Raw genomic sequence first — 21802 nt, 5'->3', positions numbered from 1 at the left:
AAGTTCGTGCAAAAAGATGATTTGCCTTCGGGAATTAACAAAGTCTATAGCCAAAAAAATACTTGTATATCATCAAAAATTTTGTCATGATAACAGTTTTAGCCATATCTCCCATTCCTGGCTATAAGTTTTTATGGCGATAGAGTGTTCTTGCTTTCCTACTAATAATGTTAACCAACTTTAAGTTGCAGCAATGATACTACATAATATGATCCTTTATAGGTTGACCTCTTTTATTATATATTGTCACCAAATGTCACATATTTGACTACTGTACGAATAAGCATAGCTGTGTAGTACTGCTTGCTTGATTGTCCAATCACATTTCTATAAAGAGCAAGCAGCTAGTTTGAACATGGCAACTTTTAAATGAAAATCATAAGATATATATATATATATATATATATATATATATATATATATATATATATATATATATATAAAACTTAAGTGGAATCCAAAGGAAGTGGGTCAGTTTTTGCAAAAATTAATGTAAACATTTTTTGTTTGGTTTTTGTTCATCTCACATACCTGTTACACAAATAACATCTTGCTTTCTCTGTATTTGTAGATCAAGCATATGATGGCCTTCATTGAGCAGGAGGCAAATGAGAAGGCAGAAGAAATTGATGCAAAGGTAAGGTGAGGTGCAGTATTACTTCCAAGTCCATTCGTGGAATGATTTGTTTTAAAATTACACTTAGGTACAGAAAGTGTTTACCAAAGTAATTAGGCAATTGAAAATCTATAGTAATAAAATGCTAGACTTTTAGTGACAAATCACTTTTATCTAAGAGGCAGACTTTTATTTCTAACAGTTCTTTGTATTTATATGGATACTGTGACCTTTCCTTTACAATCTGTCTGTGTTAACCTGTCTAAGACAGATTGAAATCAATATAGACCTCCGTGATAACATTTGCTTTGCACCATCTATTGGAATATATTTTGTAATGCATGTTATAATAAGCATTGCATTTGTTTTTCGAACAGACAGTACATGACAAACATTGTATAATAATGCGTAACTGCAAAATATTTGTGATTTGCCATCTGTTGGAATTACAGAGGCATAGCAACCAGGCAGACACTTGATCTTTATATTAAGATAGTTAACATTTGTTCCTGAGAAGTAGGTTTTAAATTACAGTTTAACAAAGTTAATGCTGCGTTTGTCTCATTCTTTTTCAAAACTTATTTGTATTTGAAAGGCTAAAGTTAAGCTTCTGTAAGCTGAAAAATATCATTTATATTAGTATTTTAAATGGGGGAGCTACCTGCATATCTTGAGTTTATCATTTTTCAATGTCTACCCTGGATTAAGAAGGTGCAAGTATGTATAACAAACAATGGCTTTCTCTGTGCTTCAAAGTACATATTAAAGTTATACCTCCTACTATTACTACTACATAAACAAGAAGTAAATGGGGTCATGCTTGCTGTGACTCTGAATTGCATTAAGCAGGTTTTAGAATATTACATTATATGTTATGATCTGCAGCGGTAAAAATGGGAAACATATTATTGGAATAAAGAGTTTCACAGCAGCCCAGCGCATCTTGGTAGCAAGCACATACTTGTTGCTAATCAAGTAGGTTAACAGAAAAGGCTGCCTTATTTGTTACATTGAGATAGTTTTGTTAATGGTTTTTGTGTTTTTATAGGTATATCCTACTGTAATTACATAAGAAGTTGTTTTCTGTCTTTGTTGGTAGTAAGCATTGTTGAAGATTTCCCTGCATGATCCTGGCAAAGAAAGTTGCAGCCATAACAGTTGGTTTTTATGTTAAGTGCATGTTATGCAGTAATTAATTATAAGGGCAGATCTCTGCATTTTACAGTTTTGTATAGGCAAGGGTATTCAGGAATACAGTGCCCATGCAATTCTGAAGTGTCCTGAAGATTCAGAACTGATGTGTGTGTGTGTGTGTGTGTGTGTGTGTGTGTGTGTGTGTGTGTGTGTGTGTGTGTGTGTGTGTGTGTGTTTTACAAGCGTTCTTCCATGGTTGCAAAAACCATAAATGCATATACTGCTCCAAATATACAGTTAACACATTTTTTTTTCCTGCACATTACTCTAAAATCTATTTAGATTTTCTCCATAATTTGGCAAATTTCCAATTGTGATTATATTTTGCTATTTTTATCTATGTCCAGTGTGTGAACATATTCAAACATTTTAAATGGTTTCCCTTTTAAAGGAATGCTGAACTTGAAATGTATAATTTTTCGGTCTGCTACTTTGTTACCCTACATCTTTTGTAATGTTGGTAGAGAAAAACATTAAATCTCACATTATCATGGAGATCAAAGATCACAAAATTTTTGATTGTGTGCTTCAATTGTTACCCAGCTAGAACAATATCAAAACAACCATTAGAAAAATATGATTAATCCTGTTGTGTTAGTTTTTCTCGGCCATCCCAATAAACAATATAGGGTTAAGTAACACTTTAAAAATTTTTTGCCATTTTTGGGTGTACTATTCCTTTAATGATTTGTTTTTGAATGATTCAATCACTCCAGTATCCATCTGAAGGTCTGTAAGTGCCAAATTAGTTAATTAAATCTCTCTAAAATATTTGCCTTTCACAGCTCTGCATTTTGAATGTTAGAGTTTAGTTTTGTTTGATTGAATTTAAAAATTCCTTTGACTTTCCACTTTTAATTTATAAGTGTATATAATTTAGAAAAGAAATATTTAGGCAAGTCACTTTATCAAAAAAAAGCCATTGTCCCTGGAATTGCTGATCAAAATTCTTTTGCAAGGGTATTTTTTTATTACCATGTGTTTATTTATGCACCTATTCTTGAATAATAATTGTTAGTGACCATAAAAGGTTAAGATGTTCCATGAACATGCTTAACTATTGGTTTTGCTCTTTCTTTTATTTATTTATGACCTTGATGGCTGTTATTCTGCCTTCTTTTTACAGTTCCGCTTTCTTAGTATAATTTATCTGGATTCTTATTCCATTCATATATTTGTCTGCTTTTAATTGTGTTAAAGGATACCTTGAATATGTATTTTATGTTTTGATAATCCACAGGCAGAAGAAGAATTTAATATTGAGAAAGGACGTCTTGTACAAACACAGAGGTTAAAGATTATGGAGTACTATGAGAAAAAGGAGAAGCAAATTGAGCAGCAAAAAAAAATGTAAGTATTTTTCATATGTTTGCATTTTTTCCTGACCTGAAATTAAGCAAATGCATGACTGAGGGTTCCTAAAGACTGTTAATTTTAGAAATAAATCTCATGACTTTTATTCATTCCTTTACTATAACCTTAAATTCTAATATTCTGCTTGAAACTTAAAAAAACAGTTCAGCTTACCAAGAAATGGTTGATATGCCACACTTTTACATCTTATTTCATTTGATTTTTCAATTATTTCTATAGTCAAGCATGTTGGGAATCCTTAAATTTGATAATATGAGAGGAAATCTGGATTGTCAGGAGATAAAAAAGCAGCAGATAATTTGTAAAATTATACAGGCAATGAATGTATCTTGGTTTCAGTTTCAGGTGTTAGATCTGTTAGCGGGAAAGCTAACCACTATACCACTGTATTTTCATTATTTGTGTGAATTTAGCTGTAATATACTAGAGACAAACTGGGGCTTTTGAGAATTAGTTACAGTACTAATTTTAGGATTTACTAATTGGAAAAACTGAGTGAAAGTCAATGAGCAGTGCTGGCATAAAGTTTTATAAACCATGGAAAACTTTGTCATGTGGAGTAAAATATGAATTATAGTTACAGTGTATAGGTGTGTTTTGCAATATGCATTTCCTGTACATGGATTTTTTCCATAATGTTCATGGACAGATATTGTTAGGTTCCATTTATGTTTCCTAAGATAGGAACTGCTTTACTTTACTGTATGTTTAAATAAATCTGTATCTTTTGTGTGTATGAATTGTATAATTGGTTATGTGTAAAATGATAATATACTTGTGAACTTTATACAGCTCTCTGAGCCTACACTCAGTGAAGAGCACTATACAAAATTAGTGAATGTTAATAACAATACAATTGCACATTGCCCTCTGAATAGTCTGTAATGCATTTTACTATGTTTTATGTGCATCACCATCTAGCTATTAACCCAGACCAGAGTAAAAGTGACACAGAGGATTTCCTAAATATTAAATAATCAATAAGCAAAAAGTTCTTCAGCCTCCAAGGGTTTACCTTGGTAGGATTTTCACTCTTCACCCTATCATTTAACTGCACTCCCTCTTTCTTTTTTTCCCTTTTTGTCCCTCCATAGTAAAACCTTGGCAAAGTCTTTGTCCACCAGAATTCCTAAATATAAACGTTTTGCTCCCTTGTTTGATGTTGACCTTTTGAAATTCATCCTAGGATTCAGGTCATGAATATGAAAGTCAGGGGGCCTTGTATATAAAATTTGTTTATGCTTGGAAACATGGATAAGCCATTTAATTTCTTACATAAAAGTTGGGATTTATAAAGCCCAAACTTGGCATGGAAAATGGCTTAAAGTTAAGGAAAGTTTCGGTCATCTGTAATTCTTGTGCAGACATTTTTGGTGTTGGCATTTTAATGACTCCAGGGTGTAGTAAAATGAAGTGAACAGAAAATCTACTTTCATTGTGCGTTTCAATGACATGTCCGTCTCATTCTGATGCTCATCCGTCCATCCATCCATTTTCTAAACCCCATTGTTAAAACCTGTTTAACAAAACAGTTGCGTTATTTCTATGTGATTTGTTTCTCTGAAATGTATTTTCCATTTCAGCACATAACTCCAAGAAGATGGCTCTAGGACATGTAAATCCGCTTCTAAGCCAGTCTTCATCACAAAAAAAGTACACAAATACCGTTAACGATATTTAAATGACCCGAAAAGTTTGTTCTTTTAAGTTTGTCAGCATATTTTACTTGTAGCAAAATAAGCACTTTATGTTAACAAGTTAGAAAATGTTTGTTTTTGATATATTTTGCAAAAGGCGTATGAGTGCATTGTGATTGCATTTGGCCAAACTGGCAGTGTTTGTACTGGCAGTTTTGTTCACTACCATTTTAATTGCTTGTGTTGACTACCGAGGATCTGTTTTGCTGACAGGAGCATCTACTGGTTGTACAAAAGAAGAAAATATCGGGGCACGATTTAGCATCACCATTTCACCTAACCTACCATGTCTTCGCACTGTAGGAGGAAATAAGACCAAACCCATGGGGACCAATTTGCAAACTTCATGCAGGGAGTACCTGGGGTGTGACCCTCAGATTCCTTACTACTAGGCAGCAGTGCTACCGCTATATGCCTCTGCCTAATTCATTGATTAACATATGTATCAATTATCTGTGGGCTTAAAAACTGAGAGAAAAAATATGCAGATTTTTTTTTTAAGCAGTGACCAATTGGTGGTCACTCCTTAAACTCCACCAATTGTCAGTGATACCGTTAAAGTTTTGTTTTCTGTGTTCTCCCCTGGTTTCAAAGTAAAGCTGTTACTTGGGTACATGGCCAAATGTATATGATAACTAGATCATGAGTATTCTAAAGAGGCATTTGTTAAGCCCTACATGGTTACTGGTGGGAGGTGGAAGGAAGTGGCTAAACCTTGTGATTTGAAATTCATTAAGGAGCTTGGCATGACACTTAGTGTACATATTTTTATAAATCTGATTTTTATTTATTTAGTCACACTGTTTTTGCCTTTCTACCATAAGCAAAATCTTATACTTGAGATCTGAGGCTGCTCATAGTGGCACCTACTCCCCTGAGTCTTTTGCATATTTTGAAAGATCTAAGAGAGTAGTTGCCAAGAACGTTGCTTTGCAGACTTGAATTTTGCAACTATCCACTTGACTAATGTGTAATACTGTCACCTGCTGCACTGAAGGACTTTCACTTGTAGCCTTCCTGCCCAACAAGACAGTTTTACAGGCTGTATGAGGTGAAAAAGTCATGGCTATAATTTTGATCCTATCTAAAATCTGTACCATTGGTAGCACTGCCATGTGCTGATTGTTGGTATTAACATTTAGCAATATAGCAAATTGTTTAAGCCGACTTTTCATTATAATTTGTCAGTGTCCAAAGAAAGGTATGTAGGCAGTTAAGATAATCCTACAAGCCCACTGTGCTACATTTCTCTGGGTTTTAGCTTAAACTTCATGTATTTTTTGACTTTGAAGCCCGTATGCTTTGTTCATATTCAGGTTGATTTCTTCTGGCCCAGATATATTCTGGCAACAAACAACTGGACGATGGTACGTTCAGATCAGTGCCACAAAACACATTTTTTTTGAAGCCAGTTCTCCTGGTGCCTGCAATTGTTACTCTGAGCAGATTCTTCTGTGTTACTGTGACTCCTAAAATACTCGCAGACACTGTCATAATACATTGTAGAATGCAAACGCAATCTATTCATCCATTCCTTTTAACAATTGCACTAAATAGAACAGATTTTAAACACCATAATTCTTTGTGGACAGGGAGCAGAATTGTTTCATTACATTCCCAAATGTCGTTTTTAATTGGAAACAATACTAACATATGCCACTGAAAAAATATCTGTGCCTGAAATATGTTCAGAACTGCATTCAGCAAAATGTATATAAATAGTAAAATTAGTAAAATTAAAATAAAAAAAAAATGCCATATTTGAATATGTGTGTGTGTGTGTGTGTAGATAGATGTGTGTGTGTGTGTATGTATTTATAGATACTTAGAGTGACACATTCACTCACTGGCAACTTTATTAGGTACACCTTGGTATTACTGGGTTGGACCACCTTTTGCCTTCAGAACTGCCATAACTCTTCGTGGCATAGATTCAACAAGATGCTGGAAACATTGCTCAGAGATTTTGGTCCATGTTGACATGATAGCATCACGCAGTTGCTACAGGTTTGTCGGCTGCACATCCTTGATTTTCCACCACATCCCTAACGTGATCTATTAGATTGAGATCTGGTGACCATGGAGGCCATTTGAGTACAGTGAACTCATTGTCATGTTCAAGAAACCAGTTTGAGATGATTTAAGCTTTGTGACATAGCTTATCCTGCTGGAAGTAGTGATCAGAATATGGGTACATTGCATTCATAAAGGGATGGACATGGTCATCAACAATACTTAGGTAGGCTATGGCATTTAACAATGCTCAAGTGGTACTAAGGGGCCCAAATTGTCCCCTACACAATCACCAGCCTGAACATTTGATGCAAGGCAGGATGGATCCATTCTTTAATTTTGTTGACACCAAATTCTGACCCTACCATCCGAAGGTCACAGCAGAAATCGACACTCAACAGATCGGGCAATGTTTTTCCAATCTTCTGTTGTCCAATTTTGGTGAGCCCGTGGTAATTGTAGCCTCTGTTGCCTGTTCTTCCCTAACAGGAATGGCACCCAGTGTGATCACTTGCTGCTAGTAGTGTGACGAGATCTCGTGGTACGAGATCTCGCGAGATCAGATTTGTCTTGTGAGATGCGTCTGGTCTCGCGAGAACGTGACGATATCCTTGCGTTATTGGCATGATGGAGTGTGAGGGAGAAGTAAGGATAGAAGATGCGCCCGCGACATTTAAATCGTTGGTGTGGCAACATTTTGGATTCCTTGTGGAAATAAGAAACGGCGAAAAAATGACAGACAAGACAAAGACAATTTGCAAACACTGTAAGAAATTAATACCGTACACCTCTGCTAACACAAGCACTATGCAAAAGCATTTAGAAAACAACCACAGCTCGTTACTAAAAGCTGCGCCTGTGAAGAAAACGGAAAGCAATTCAGTTCGCATGAAAGGGCAAACAACCATAACAAATGCCTTTGCAGCTAAACTTCCACCATCCAATGCAAGAGCCACGGCAATAACAAGAGACATCGGCGTTTTCATTGCAGCCGATATGAGACCATTTTCTGTGGTGGAAAATCTGGGATTTCGGCAACTCATCCACACACTGGAACCAAAGTATGCCATCCCGTCACGCGCACATTTTACTCGCACAGTGGTCCCGACCCTCTACAGGGAGTGCAAGGTAAACGTTGTACAGGCTCTGAAAGAGGCACAAACCATCGCCATAACTACTGACGGTTGGACTTCTAGGTGTACACAGAGCTATATCACAATTACAGCCCACATTATCAACAGTAATTGGGAAATGGTACATTTTCTACTGCAGACGCGCCCACTTTTTGAATCACACACAGGGGCAAACGTCGCTGAAGTTTTACAAGAAGCTGTCACACAGTGGGGTCTTAAAAAGCCAAACCATTGCATCGCTATTGTAACAGACAATGCGCGTAATATGGATGTGGCTGTGCGTGAGGCAGGATTTGAGCCGCACACAATAAATCTCGCTACACAGGCTGACCTCGGTGTTGCGCGTGTCGCTCGTTTGCTCGGGCGGGTGAGACGTGAAACTGCTTTTTTTCACCGGAGTTCAACAGCTGCCGCGGTACTGACGTCTAAGCAGAAGCTGCTACAACTGCCACCGCACAAATTAATAATGGATGTCACCACGCGATGGAATTCATCATTGGATATGCTGGTTCGTTTACCTGGAGCAGCAGGCTGCTATAGCAGCAGCGCTCACCAGCCCAGAAATAAGACAAAATGCCCGAAACATTGACACACTGGATACCTGCGACATTGTCAATGCCGAATTTCTTGTGAAATTCTTCTGCATACCTCTGTTGTAATGAGTGGTTATTCAAGTTACTGTTGCGTTTCTATCAGCTTGGACCTCTGTGGCCATTCTCCTCTGAATTATGGTATCAAAAAGGCATTTTTGCCCAGATAACTGTTGCTCACTGGATATTTTCCCTTTTTTGGGCCATTATCTATAAACCCTAGAGATGTTTTTTTTTTGTGTGTGAAATTCCCAGTAGATTAGCAGTTTCTGAAATACTGAAACCAGCCTGTCTGGCACGAACAAACTTGCCACATTCAAAGTTACTTAAATCACCTTTACTACCCATGCTGATACTCAGTTTGAACTTCAGCAGGTCATCTTGACAATGTCTACATGCCTAAATGCATTGAGTTGCTGCCATGTGATAGGCTGATTAAATTTTTGCGTTAACAAGCAGTTAGACAGGTGTACCTAATAAAGTGTCAGGTGTGTGTGTGTGTGTATAATATGCACTGCTCCAAAAATTTAAGGGAACACTTAAATCACACATCAGATCTTGGTGAACAAAATATTAATGTGGAAAATCTTTATTGAGTGGTGCTGTGTATGTTAAGCAACGTGATGTAACAACGGCCAATGATAACCAAAATTTTCAACCCCTTGAGTGCTGGATTCAACATCACACCAAAAATCCAAGTCAAAAATTGAAATCACAGGATGGTCCAACTTGTGTGAATTTCATCACAGCAACAAATAATGTGACTCAGTCGTGTGTATGGCTACCACATGCTTGTATGCAGTCCCGACAACGTTTGAGCATGCTCCTGATGAGATTGTGGATGGTGTCCTGGGGGATTGCCTCCCAGATCTGGATCAGTGCATCAGTGAGCTTTTGGACACTCTCTGTGGCACAACCTGGTGGGCTCAAATGCATCGATGCATAATATTCCAGAGGTTCTCAGTTAGATTCAGATTTTGGGGATCATGCGGGACAGTCGATGGCATCAATGCCATAATCATCCAGGAAGAACTGCCTACAGGCCCACTGCCCCAGTGTAAGGTCTGACAATGGCACTGAGGATTTCATCCTGAAACCTAACAACAGACAAGGTAATGTTGCCTAGCACATGGAGGTCTGTGTGATCCTCCAAGGATATGTTTTCCCAGACCATCCCTGACCCACAGCGAAGCTGGACGTACTGGATGATGCTGCAGGCTGTATAACATTCGCCACGGTGCCTCCAGACTCTTTTTCACGTCTGTCAAATTATCCTCATTATGAACCTGCTGTCATCTGTGAAGAGAATGGGGCGCCAATGGCGGAGCTGCCAATTGTGGTTTTCTCTGGTGAATGCCAATTGAGCGGCATGGTGATGGGCTGTGAGCACAAGTCTAACTGGAGAACTTCGGGCCTTTATGCTATGCTCATGGAGTCTGTTTCTGACAGTTTGGTCAAAAACATGCACACCATTAGCAAACTGGAGGTAATTTTGTGGGACACTGGCAGTGCTCCTCCTGTTCCTCCTAGAACAGGGGTGTCCAAACTTTTTTCACTGGGGGCCATATACAAAGGGCTGGGCCACCCACTAGAGGTGAGGTACTGTATATTGCCTGACCTCCTGTTTATTAAGCTAGCAAAATCAATCAAATATCGGTAAATTATGCTTCATAATTGAACATGCTTAAAGAAAAAACAGCATCACAGCTCTCCATTAATGGGTTTTCATTTATTGTATTATAAAGTGCTCTCATCACATGCAATCGAGTAAAAATCAAAAGCACAAGCTTTATCTGACACTTGATGTTTTAAGTTAGCTGATAAAGCTTCAATTCACCACACAACTGCGTTTCTGGACAAGCAAACATTGTTGAATTCCTGCATTTTCTCCGGGCACATTATTCCTGCAACTTTAGTGAGGCACTGTTTTGTGAAGTCACCATCTGAGAAAGGTTTCCCGTGACGGGCAGTGAGTTGCGCTACCTCGTAACTGGCTAATGTGCCATTTTCTTGTGCTGTGTTAGCACAGAAAAAATACTGTTGTTGAGCTAGCAGACTAGCTGCCATTGGCTTAACTTTCTGTTCTTGCTCGGCGCCAGTGTAGGACGTGTAGGTTGGATGTTTGGTTTTGTTGTGTCACCACACATTATACTATTTCATCACTGCAAATCAAATAGATACACTTGCCCTTGACTTCTAAGAAGAAATATTCATTTTCCCACTGTGTCTGAAATTTTCTGCACTCTCTTTGCTATTATGCGTTTCTTTGGTTCTGCCATTTTTGGTCACCCGTAGCAAAATTGTTCTTTGGTTGCACTTGTTTGTGAAGATGCTGCCTTGATCAAGACAGTAGCTCCGCCTTGTGTTAAACCTAAGAAGTACAATACAGTTAACAATAAGTTTCGTGTGTGGGCCATATTTCATTATATTTTTAGAATTTGCTGTGGGCCAATTAAAAAAGGACCATGGGCCGCAGTTGGCCAGTGGGCCGTAGTTTGGACAACCCTGTCCTAGAATAAAGGAGCAAATGCTGGGCCTGCTGCTGGGTTGATGGCCTTCTACGGCCCTGTCCAGTTCTCCTTGTCTAACGACCCATCTCCTTGTATCTCCTCCATGCTCTTAAGACTGTGTTGGGAAACGCCACAAACCACCTTGTGATGTCATGTATTGATGTGCAATCCTGGAGGAGATGGACTACCTGTGCAACCTGAATTCACTGCAGGTACTTTCTCTCATGCTACCAGTAGTAAGAAGGACACTAGCAAAATGCAAAACTAGAGAAAAATCGGTCAAGAAGGATAAGGACAGAGCAAATGTCTGTGGCCACGACCTGTGAAACCATTCCCTTTTTGGGGGTTGTCTTGCTGTTGCCTCTCCTGTGCACCTGTTGTCACTTTCATTTGCACCAGAGCAGGTGAAGTTGCTTCACAATTGCTTAATGCCTGCTAACTGGACAGATTGATATCCATGAAGCTTAATCATCTTGGTGTTAAATCATCACAGTCTAAATGTTCCCTTAAATTTTTTGAGCAGTGTGTGTGTGTGTGTGTGTGTGTGTGTGTGTGTATTTATACAAAATGTATATGTGTGTGTGCGTGTATGCTGGTGATTACTCGTATGTGTTTCATTGCTTCATTAGTGTATGCATAATATACCTTGGCTTGCTTCTACCTACAGATTAACTTTTTAGCCCATAGTTGGCATTGTTCAACATGCGGTAAAGAGCTGTCCCAAACATTATGGAGGGCACTGTGTGTGTATGTTTTGTTTTTAAGGTTGTTTTGATTTTTCCCATACCTTTCTTTCTTTCACAGTCAAATGTCCAATTTGATGAATCAGGCCAGGCTGAAGGTTCTGAAGGCCAGAGACGACTTGATTGCGGTCAGTGTCTTGTTATTTTTTTTGTTAATGTTTAATTGCAATTTTGTTATCTTTTGGACATGTCAAATGCTGCTTCTCCAATCTATTAAAAATACAAAGATGAAATGAGTTTTCCATAACCCTCTATGCTATCTATAGTCAATGCAATAATTTGTAAAGCTTTAAATTAATATGTATGACTAGCCAACACACGGCATAGCATACGCCGCATAATTATTTATTGATGGGTGAACACTTCCTGAACAACACAGTTGTCCAAATGGGGTGAGTTTGAGGATACGACTGTGAGTGAATGAAAAGATGGAACTCTGGAGAGAGCAACATACAATTGTCCGTGACTGAAAACTGGTTTTGGCAGATACAGGCAATGTGTGTGTGGCTCTCTCTCTCGTGCGCCTGTGTGTGTGTGTGGGGCTCTCTCTCGCACGCGCCTGTGTGTGTGGGGCTCTCTCTCTCGCACGCGCGTGTGTGTGTGTGTGTGTGTGTCTCTCTCTCGCGCGCGCGCCTACACAGATGAAAGCGAGTCAGGTGAGGAGTTGGGGGCGGGCACATGAGCAGGAAGTGCGCATGTCTCGGGGAGGAGGGTTAGAGTTGGCGGGCAGGGCTCTGTCTTGCGTGCGTGCGTATCCCATGGTCGGGCAACTTGGTGGATTATATATAGAAAAGCAGCCGGAACCGAAAAGAACAATGAAAATTCAACGTGGCTCAGAGGTGTATGTGGACTGTAGCAGAGACGAAAGCGACTGAGGCGGTGTTTGGTAAGGTGCTACATGCCTCGAGAGCGAGGGTGGACTTGTGAGGAGGGTTAGAGTTGGCGGACGGGGCTCTGTCGTGTGTATCCTATGGTCTTAGAGTTGGTGGGCGGGGCTCTGTCTTGCGTGCGTCTTGCTTGCCATGAACTTGTGTGCGTCTTGCTTGCCATGGTCTGGTCTCTGTCTTATGTGCCATGGTCGGCTGCTTAGTTAACTGAGTTGGCGGGCATGGCTCTGTCTTGCGTACGTCTTGCTTGCCATGGACTCGCGTGCGTCTTGCTTGCCGTGGTCTGGTTACGTGCCATGGTCAGCTGCTTAGTGAATTGTTGGTGGGCGGGGCTCTGTCTTGCGTGCGTCTTGCTTGCCATGGACTTAGTGAATTATATATATAGATAATTAAGAACGCTTTAACTTAACCTTTACAAGATACAATCATCTTCAAATTTGAAGGTTCTCAAAATACTATTAACTACATGGGTTTTGTATCTTATTCAGTATATTGGTTATTTCCCTTATAAAGAAATATTTAATAATTGGACAAGATATATCTTTAATGTACACTGTTTACTTGCTGGACTAATTTTTAAACTAACAATCTAACAGGCTTCCAACGCCCTAAATCCCCCACCCTTTGTTGTGGGAATTTCTCTCCACATTAATTAGAAGAGCCCTCCAACATTGTTGGGCATGTGGGTTTGTAATATCATTCTTTCCCCTTAGAGAGAGTGTACTGTTACTAATGGTGCACACAAGGGTAAGCGTATGCGATGTTGCTTTTGGTTGTTCAAAACTTATTTGGAGGGTGAAAATCTCATATACAACATTTTCAGTTTGTCAAAAATAATACACACCCCCTTTCCTTTTTTAAATATATAAACTCTGTGCTTCTCTGTCTTCTGCAAAAGGCTAGAATATGTAATGTCAGTGCAAATTTTGCTTATAAAAAATGGTTCTGTGTGTTTTATGCATTTGACAAACAAAACAATTCAGGGTAGTTTGTCCATTTTATTTCTCATTGCATTTTTGCAACAGTGTTAACAAAATGATATTTGAACATGTTTTTCAAGAGATACTATGCAAAATTCAGTTACAGTACTTCTTGTTAATGTTGGACTTCACACAGAGGTGAAATTTGTTTGGTCTGGGTAAAGTACAAGTCTAATCTAATTGTTAAAAGATTTGTGAACAAAAGAAGAAAATCAAAAAGAAAGGAGAAGATCTAAGAATTTTATGATTTTTATTTTTCCTCCCCTTTTGGATAGGTGAGTTGCCACATGTTACCTGCACCCTCACTACTTCTATGACCTACTTCTCATTCACACACATATGTATTCAGTCTTTGTCCTACTGACCTTCATTCTACTCCTCTCTACGGCATATCTCCACCTCTCCAGGGTCTCTTCAACCTGCTCCCTACTCTCATTACAGATCACAATGTCATCCACAAGCATCATAGTCCACAGGCATTCCTGTCGAATCTCATCTGTCAACCTGTCCATTACAAGTGGAAATAAGAAAGAGTCTCGGATCTGATCCCTGATGTAATCTCACCTCCACCTTGAATGCATCTGTCACTCCTACTGCAAACCTCACCACTGTCTGCTATACATATCATGTACCATTCTTGCATACTTCTCTGCCCCTCCTGAATTCCTCATACAGTACAACTCCTCTCCAGGCACCCTGTCATATTCTTTCTCCCAAGTCTGCAAAGACACAATGCAACTCCTTCTGGCCTTCTCTATACTTCTCCATTAGAGCAAACAGCGCATCAGTAGTGCTATTTCCCGGCATGACACTGAACTGCTGCTTGTTAATCATCACCTCCCTTTTTTAAAGTTTTTGTTGAATTTATTTAAAGCATGTAACATTCCATACAATCAAGTCAAAATTAACAAAACTAAATTCAATTCATTCTCCACCCATGAGAAAGAAAGGTTAACAGCCAGAGTATAACTTTGGAGAGTAGTATAGAGGGAAAGAAGTCTTTCTCCCCAATATATAGTGCTTATACTAAAATATTATTGATTAGATCATGCCAGGTTTTGAATAGATCCTCTGAGAGAATTTGATTTTTTTTCCCAATTTCAAATAGTACATAACATCATTTACCCACTGACTTCACCGAGGTGGGTTAGGAGTTTTTTCTAGTTGAGCAAGATATGTCTTCATGATAATACTGAATTAAAGGCAATTACAAGTTGTTTGTCCTTTTCCAGTTCAAGTCCATCTAGGAGTACACCAAACACAGCTGTTAATGGATTAGGAGGGGTTGTGAAACCAAGGCTGTCTCATAGGCATTTAAAAAAATTTTGTCCAGAACAATGTTAACCTAGCTTCCACTACTCTTTTCTCACTGTACGCATAATAAAGTAATATACCCTGGCTTCAATTGTACCAAGTTTTTTGCTCACTATTTTCATGAATGAAGGAAAAAGTAACCCTAATTCTTGTTTTATTTGAAATTTGACAGTTGTATGTCAAGCCCTAGAGACTTTATTCCATGAGTTGTGAATGTTGTAGCTATAACAAACCTTGATATGCCTTAAATCTTTGAGAATATCTTTGTTTACACTATGGATTGGAACCTCATTGGTGATTGATAAAGCTATCCTGTCCAATTCAACTCCAATCTTAGTGCCACATCTTTTATTTAGTTTTGTATGTAGCAATGCTGCACAACCACATTCGACCACTTCTCTGTCACTTTTTAACTTTCTTTAAATGTTTCTTACTGAAGTATTCATAGCAAGAAAGAGTGGCGGTTGAGGTGGAAATGGGGATAGGGAATGTTTAAAGAAAAAAACAGATCTGACTTTTAGAGCCTTTGCATTCCTGTCTTTTCAGGATCTCTTGAATGAATCTAGACAAAGGCTTGGGAAAATTGCCAAAGACCCAGCCAAGTATGCAAGCTTGCTGGAAGGATTAGTTTTGCAGGTAAGTAATCTTGCTTCTTTCAGCCTTTTTAATTTTTATATTGCTAATGCACATCTAAAAAAAAACCTTAATTCCATAATTTCCTAGTGTTATCCGTAATAAAGCCACCTATTTATCCTTGCCTTGGTGTCTAGCCATGTGTACAGAAGTGTACTAGGAACAGAAAGTTAGACACAGAGAAGGAAAAAACATGTCTATTTCATGATTATATTCCATGTTTAGTTACAATGGGCTTTTGAGAAACACTAATAAATAAATGTATTACGTGAAGTATTTTGTAATCTATGTCTAAATTAAACCTCAATCTTAAAATGGAGTTTACCAAATTCATAGTGTTAAAATGCTTTAGGAAAACAGTTTAGTATAGTAGGGCTACAAAGTAGATTGCTTCTATTTATCACATGCATAAACCCGTTCATCATTTAAACTCGTCTCTGGACAGGCTTGTAAGTGCTGTCACAATTCATATGTACAAGGTTTTTTCTTCTGTTTCCACAGTTCACAAAGTTACAAGTCAAATGATCACATTTTATTTTATAACTGTAATCCCAAAATAAACTACGAGGTTAAAGTAGGAATTTTGACTTTAATCATGAATTAGATGAGTTTTTTTGTGTTTTTCTCCCTTCACTGTGTCCTTAATTGTTTTTCCCCTCAGAAGCCTTAATATGCTTCTGTGTATTCTGTATTGTATAGAATATATGCTGTATTCTGTGATTATGCTATATTAATATTTTCACAGCATTTCAGAAAAAAAAAACACAGTAGTGTTTTTTTTTTTCCCCCCAGAATTGTGTTTTGGGACTTAAAATATCCAGTGCTGTTAGAAAGTATAGAGGCTTCACCTATCTAATCCAGTATGTACAGTAGCTATCTCCTGCTCTGTGATATCTAATAAGATTCTACTTGACACAGATCATCTATTGATTACTTGGTTGAGAAAAAAAATCATAGTTAATGAACTGTGCATTAGTAACTTAAGGAAAAAAATCAGCCTTGGTCCTTATTTGATAAAATCCTTGAAGAGCAAAACAGCAACCTAGGTCAACATGCAAGATGGGTGGTTTCAATAGTAAACCTATTTTAGTGAGACTGCAGTTCTCTGAATGAACCAATTGTTGTTGATTTGATGCTTTTGTGCATCCTGATTTCTTGTGTATCCACACTTCTGGTTTATGCATGTAGAAAGGTGCTTACTAAATACACTAGAAAGTTTCCATTCTAGGCTCAGTACAGTCTTGCCTAAATCTAAATAGGAAATTTGGCACTTGAATGTTACATTTTAACTTTGTAATAATAATGGTACATATATCTGTTTACAATATTTTGACTGTTGTGGAATTACAAAGAAAAAAAATGTCTTCCTTACCTAAAGTGTTGAAAGTTTCAGCCTTGCTTGTTGTGTTATTAACAATGTTGACTGTACTTAGCCTAATCAAAGGTATATTTTATTTTCATTTTTGTAACTAAAATCAATGAAAGAAAATTGTATGCAATAATTACCATTCTTTAATCTATTTATGCATCTATTTTCTGGTCTTTCTGATTTTTATTTTTAAGGGTGTGGGGTGCTGGCTGAGTATCCTGGCAGTATCCGGTGCTAAGGAGCCGTTGATGGGATGCCGGTTCATCTCACACACACACAACACACTACTACCATCTATCTTATACTAATTTACTTAAGGGATCACCAGCCAACTTAATATGCAACTCTGGGAGACGACAGTAAACCTGGTACATTAAAACTGACAATATAGCCTCTGCACTTCCTTACCGTTCTCCCATAATTTCATCTCTTTTTGAGAGTGGTATCTTTTTATCAACCAGTAAGCGGATATTGATTCATTGGATTGTAATATTTTTAAATGGGAAGGAGTGATAGATGAAATAAAGCTGGCACAAGACCCAAAGAAGCAAGGGAAAAAAATGTATCACTTTTTGCTGGACAAAACACTGGTGGACAAAACACTTATCCCTTTTCTTATTAGAATTGCTGCATGTTATACCATGTTCTGAGAATCCTAATGAATTTCTCCATGATTTAATAAAGTTTATCTAACCTAATCAAAAAATTTGTTTACAGGGATAATTAGCCATGAGCAAGCAATACAAACATTTTAGTATTTATCTTGTGCTATGTCGTAATATTTGGATAGACAAAGTAGTTTTCTTTTAATATACTTGAAGCCACGTTTTGTACTACTTTGTTTGGTGTGACAAATTAACATTTGCACACTTTACATTTTGTAATTGTTATTTTGAAAGATGTCCATGTTATGGTGAATTTAATACCATACATAAAAACCCTGTTAACAATGCACGAAGAAACCTTACACCTGATTAGATTCAACTGTTTTAATAGATTAATCATGCCATTTAGGTAAAAAGTCAGTTTATATAAGACTATAAACTAATGCAATTTATTTTACTAAAATGAATGAAATATTTATTGTGTCTGTCACTTGTTGTTATAAATTATGGAAGTGTAATACTTTATCTGTCTTTATTTATTGACAGGGATTTTATCAACTGTTGGAGAACAATGTTACTGTTCGCTGTCGTAAACAGGATCTTGTTGTGGTGAAGGTAAGGTGCCTTTTATCTATTTAAAAAAACTTGTGTCAGTCCAAAGAGAGAAATGCGTACAGGACAAAATGTTAAATATTTTTTTTAATTTTTCATATAAACATGATTAACGAATATGCTGCCAGTTTAAATGGTTAAAATCTACACAAAGTAGTAGTAGCAAGGCAGGTTGCTTTTTTTTGAGTCTGTCATTAAATGCGTATTGATAATAACAATCAAACACTTCTGCCTTCTCCACATGACTGTGTTAGCACTAGCGTAGACTTGTATCTTGTAGATGTATCAAAGTTTTATACCAGGTTATGGGTTCTTCTTAAATTTATCAAAGTTTGAATTCATTACCTTTTAATATTCTTCTTCAAACCTTGAATGCAGTGAAGCTTCATTTCAGGTGTCAATATTCTAGGCACTCAACATGCATAGACCTTGCTCATGTTTTATTGTTAATGAAGAATTGTTTCCACTAACCCATAACTAAGCTCTACAATGTATGCTATCTGTCTTCAGTTCTTTTTGAAAAATTAGGTAAGCTGAAGTTTTGGTTCTGGGTGCCCAACATACTTCGACCTTGCTCATGTTTCAGTTGTCCATGAAAAATGGATTCCTCTGGCTTAAAACTAATCTGTATAGTTTCTGCTATCTCTCACACTTTTTCTCTTTGGTTATCCATTATACTGTAACCCCAGTCTAATGCATGCACGTACCCTCTAGTGAGCAATAAAGCAAAGTTGAGCATAAAGTCTGTAAAGCAGGCAAGAGAAACAAAGTGTTAGCTGTAAAGCAACTAGGGCAGTGATGGCAAGAATGCCAAAAGTTGATTGTATCCTCTAGTTTTTTAACACAATATAAATAAGGTAATAATTCATACATACTTTGTTAGGGATTTTGAAGGAGAGAACAATTGGGCAGTTTCAGGTCTGGCCTTTTCTCTTCCTTTCTGCCTGCTAGCAGCCTCCTGTCTGGGTAAGGAACCATCCCCTCTCCTGGTCGGGATGCCCGTCTAACCCTTGTGGCACTTACTATAATATATATATATAAAATTTTATTTTTTTTATTTTTATTTTCCTTGGTATTTGACAAGCCATTCGTATTGTAACATTACATGTAATGCTAAGTGGGAAAAGTCATAAAAATATGAAAACCTGGCTTAGGACAAGTATGTTACATACAGATTTTTCTGGGTGTGTAGGATGTGTTCACCTAGCTAATTTTCTTGACCATAAGAATGAACTATTAAAGTTAGTAATAGTGTAAGTGACAGTGATTTAACTATGATATGATCAATCCTGAGTTAAGACTGCAACCTCTCTAGCTCTAAAGGATACACCCCCAATAGGCATATGCATAAACTTATAAATTATGAACATCACATTTAGGAGACGGGCATCATCCCAACTAACTGGAAAGTGGGACTTGATGTCCCTTTCTGGAAAGGGAAGGATAATTGCCTTCATTGCCACAACTACAGGGAGATAACACTTTCTCTCAGTGCTGGGTAAGTTCTTTGCTTGGGTCATCCTCAATAGGATCCGTGATCACTTGCTTACCTACCAGCGACCGGAGCAGTCTGGTTTTATGCCTAAGAAGTCTACCATCGATGGCATCCTAGCACTGAGAGTTCTCATCGAGCAGAAACACGAATAATGTCAAAATTTCTTTGCAGTCCTTGTCGATTTTCGTAAATCATTTGACTCAGTTGATCAAGCAGCTCTGTGGAACATCCTCAGACTTTGCAGGATCCCCTCACAGTTGCTGGATATCATAGCCGGTCTGTAAACTGGTGCTGTGAGTGTTGTTCAGTCTGGAGGCAGAACCCCTCTGCTTTTTCCCAGTTGATTCTGGGGATGTTCAGGGATGTGTTCTTTCTCCTGCTCTTTTCAGTGTCCGCATGGACTGGGTGTTAGGCAGGGTCGTGTGGGGGGTAAAAATCAAGATCCAGGCCTTTAATGACCCCTGTCTGCAGATAGAGTATCAGCCTTTTAGAGAGGTTTACTTATCACTGCAGCAACATTTATGCCTCTGAAGTCAGTAGATGAATAGGTTGAGCATGGGTAGTGGGGTCCTGAAGTTTCTGGAAAGGGGTGTGTGGCTCTCCAGATATTTGTGCAAAAGGATGAATGTCTAAGTCTTTAGAGTCCTGGTGCTTCCTGATTTGCTATATGGCTGCAAGACATTGGCACTATGCAGTGACCTGAGACAATGACAGAACTCCATCAGTACTATCTCTCCGGAGAACCCTTGGGTACTACTGGTTTGAGTTCAAAATGAAGCACATTACCTGAATTGTGGGGGTGTATCAGTTACGACATTATGGCCTTGCGGCGCGATTCCCTGAGGGTGATTCGGATCACAGAGCAACTGAACCAGGCCAAGGTAATGCCCACGTAACACCTGGCTGCAGCAGATAGATTTCAGGAGTTTGGAACTGGACTGTGTGTCTTCCATTGGGGTTGCCAACCGGGATCCCCAGCTGTTTCGTCTTGTGCTTGGTACGGCAATGTGCTATACCAGTGCATGCTCCCCAACCTGACCTGATCTGACCCGCAGTGAATGTAACAAACTGAATGCAAAGTTATATTTGCTAGAATTCAAGTTTTTTGTTCTGATCTCCCATTTAACAAACATTAATTAAACTTTTTTAAAAGGTCTATGTCACTTCATATAAAAAGATGACATGTAACTAAATGTTTTGGGGCCAAATAAAGTAGAAAACTAGAAAGCAGACATTTCTTCGGGTTTGTCTTGCATTTCCCTCCTTGTCTGCCACATTGTTGGTTATTCACATCCTTGTAGGCAAATATTCAGATTTGGACCACACATTGATGTTAAACCTGCTACAAGTGGTAATGGCAGCCTGCTCCTGACCATCTGTAAGGCCATTCTTATTAGTTACAACTGTAGTTTCTGCAGCTTGTTCAAAGTATTTGTTCAAATCATTATTTAATTTTTTTTAAATGTCTTGTATGGTTTTAGGCATAGTAAGGCCTTTTGTTTCTATGTCTTTTTTTTTTTTTACTTTTCCTTGCACCACTGGGTTTTGAATGACCATTCATATAGACGTTTTCCTTTTTTTGTGATCACTGTAAACAATCAAATGCATCTTCTCCTAAGAATGACCTATGAGACACCTGCTCTGGTCATGCCCTACTTATGTCAATTTTATTCATGTCTGATTGGATAAGTTTATAATCACAAGGACTGAAGTACGGCAGGGGTGTGTGCTGGATAGCGGTTGCTGTGAGTTCCTCTACTGCTGGTGAAAGCTTGGACTTGTCCTGTTATTAGGCATTTATTTTTTCTCTTGCATCTTCTAAGGCTCCTTTCGGAACAGGGATACAGGGTGAGCACCCAAGTCACCCTGATGGTGGATCCAGCCATGCATATTAAAGTCTTCAACTTTCTAACCTCACAATCTTAGACTTTAGCTGTTTTTTGGAAAATAAGCATTTCAGTTAGTGGAATTATTATCTAATTTCTTGATTTCATAAGGCAGTTTTACATCATTTGGTGTTATTTGTTAATATTGCTG

The 21802-nt window shown here is 38.1% G+C and overlaps 1 protein-coding gene across 1 annotated transcript in view; it reads left to right on the top strand.

Annotated features, from left to right (window-relative positions):
- atp6v1e1b (ATPase H+ transporting V1 subunit E1b) overlaps positions 1-21802 on the top strand; it is a 46344-nt gene that overhangs the window by 5378 nt on the left and 19164 nt on the right. Inside the window, exons 2-6 of the mRNA XM_028807818.2 lie at positions 572-637; positions 3051-3160; positions 11932-11998; positions 15598-15687; positions 18205-18273. Of these exons, the coding sequence (XP_028663651.1) occupies positions 572-637; positions 3051-3160; positions 11932-11998; positions 15598-15687; positions 18205-18273 (402 nt within the window). The remainder of the gene's footprint in view (positions 1-571; positions 638-3050; positions 3161-11931; positions 11999-15597; positions 15688-18204; positions 18274-21802) is intronic.

The sequence above is a fragment of the Erpetoichthys calabaricus genome, chromosome 1 (genome assembly GCF_900747795.2).
Source record: "Erpetoichthys calabaricus chromosome 1, fErpCal1.3, whole genome shotgun sequence".
In the NCBI taxonomy this organism is placed as follows: domain Eukaryota; kingdom Metazoa; phylum Chordata; class Cladistia; order Polypteriformes; family Polypteridae; genus Erpetoichthys; species Erpetoichthys calabaricus.
The sequence above is the reverse complement of the archived record's forward strand: the minus strand, read 5'-3'. Positions and strand labels throughout refer to the sequence as shown.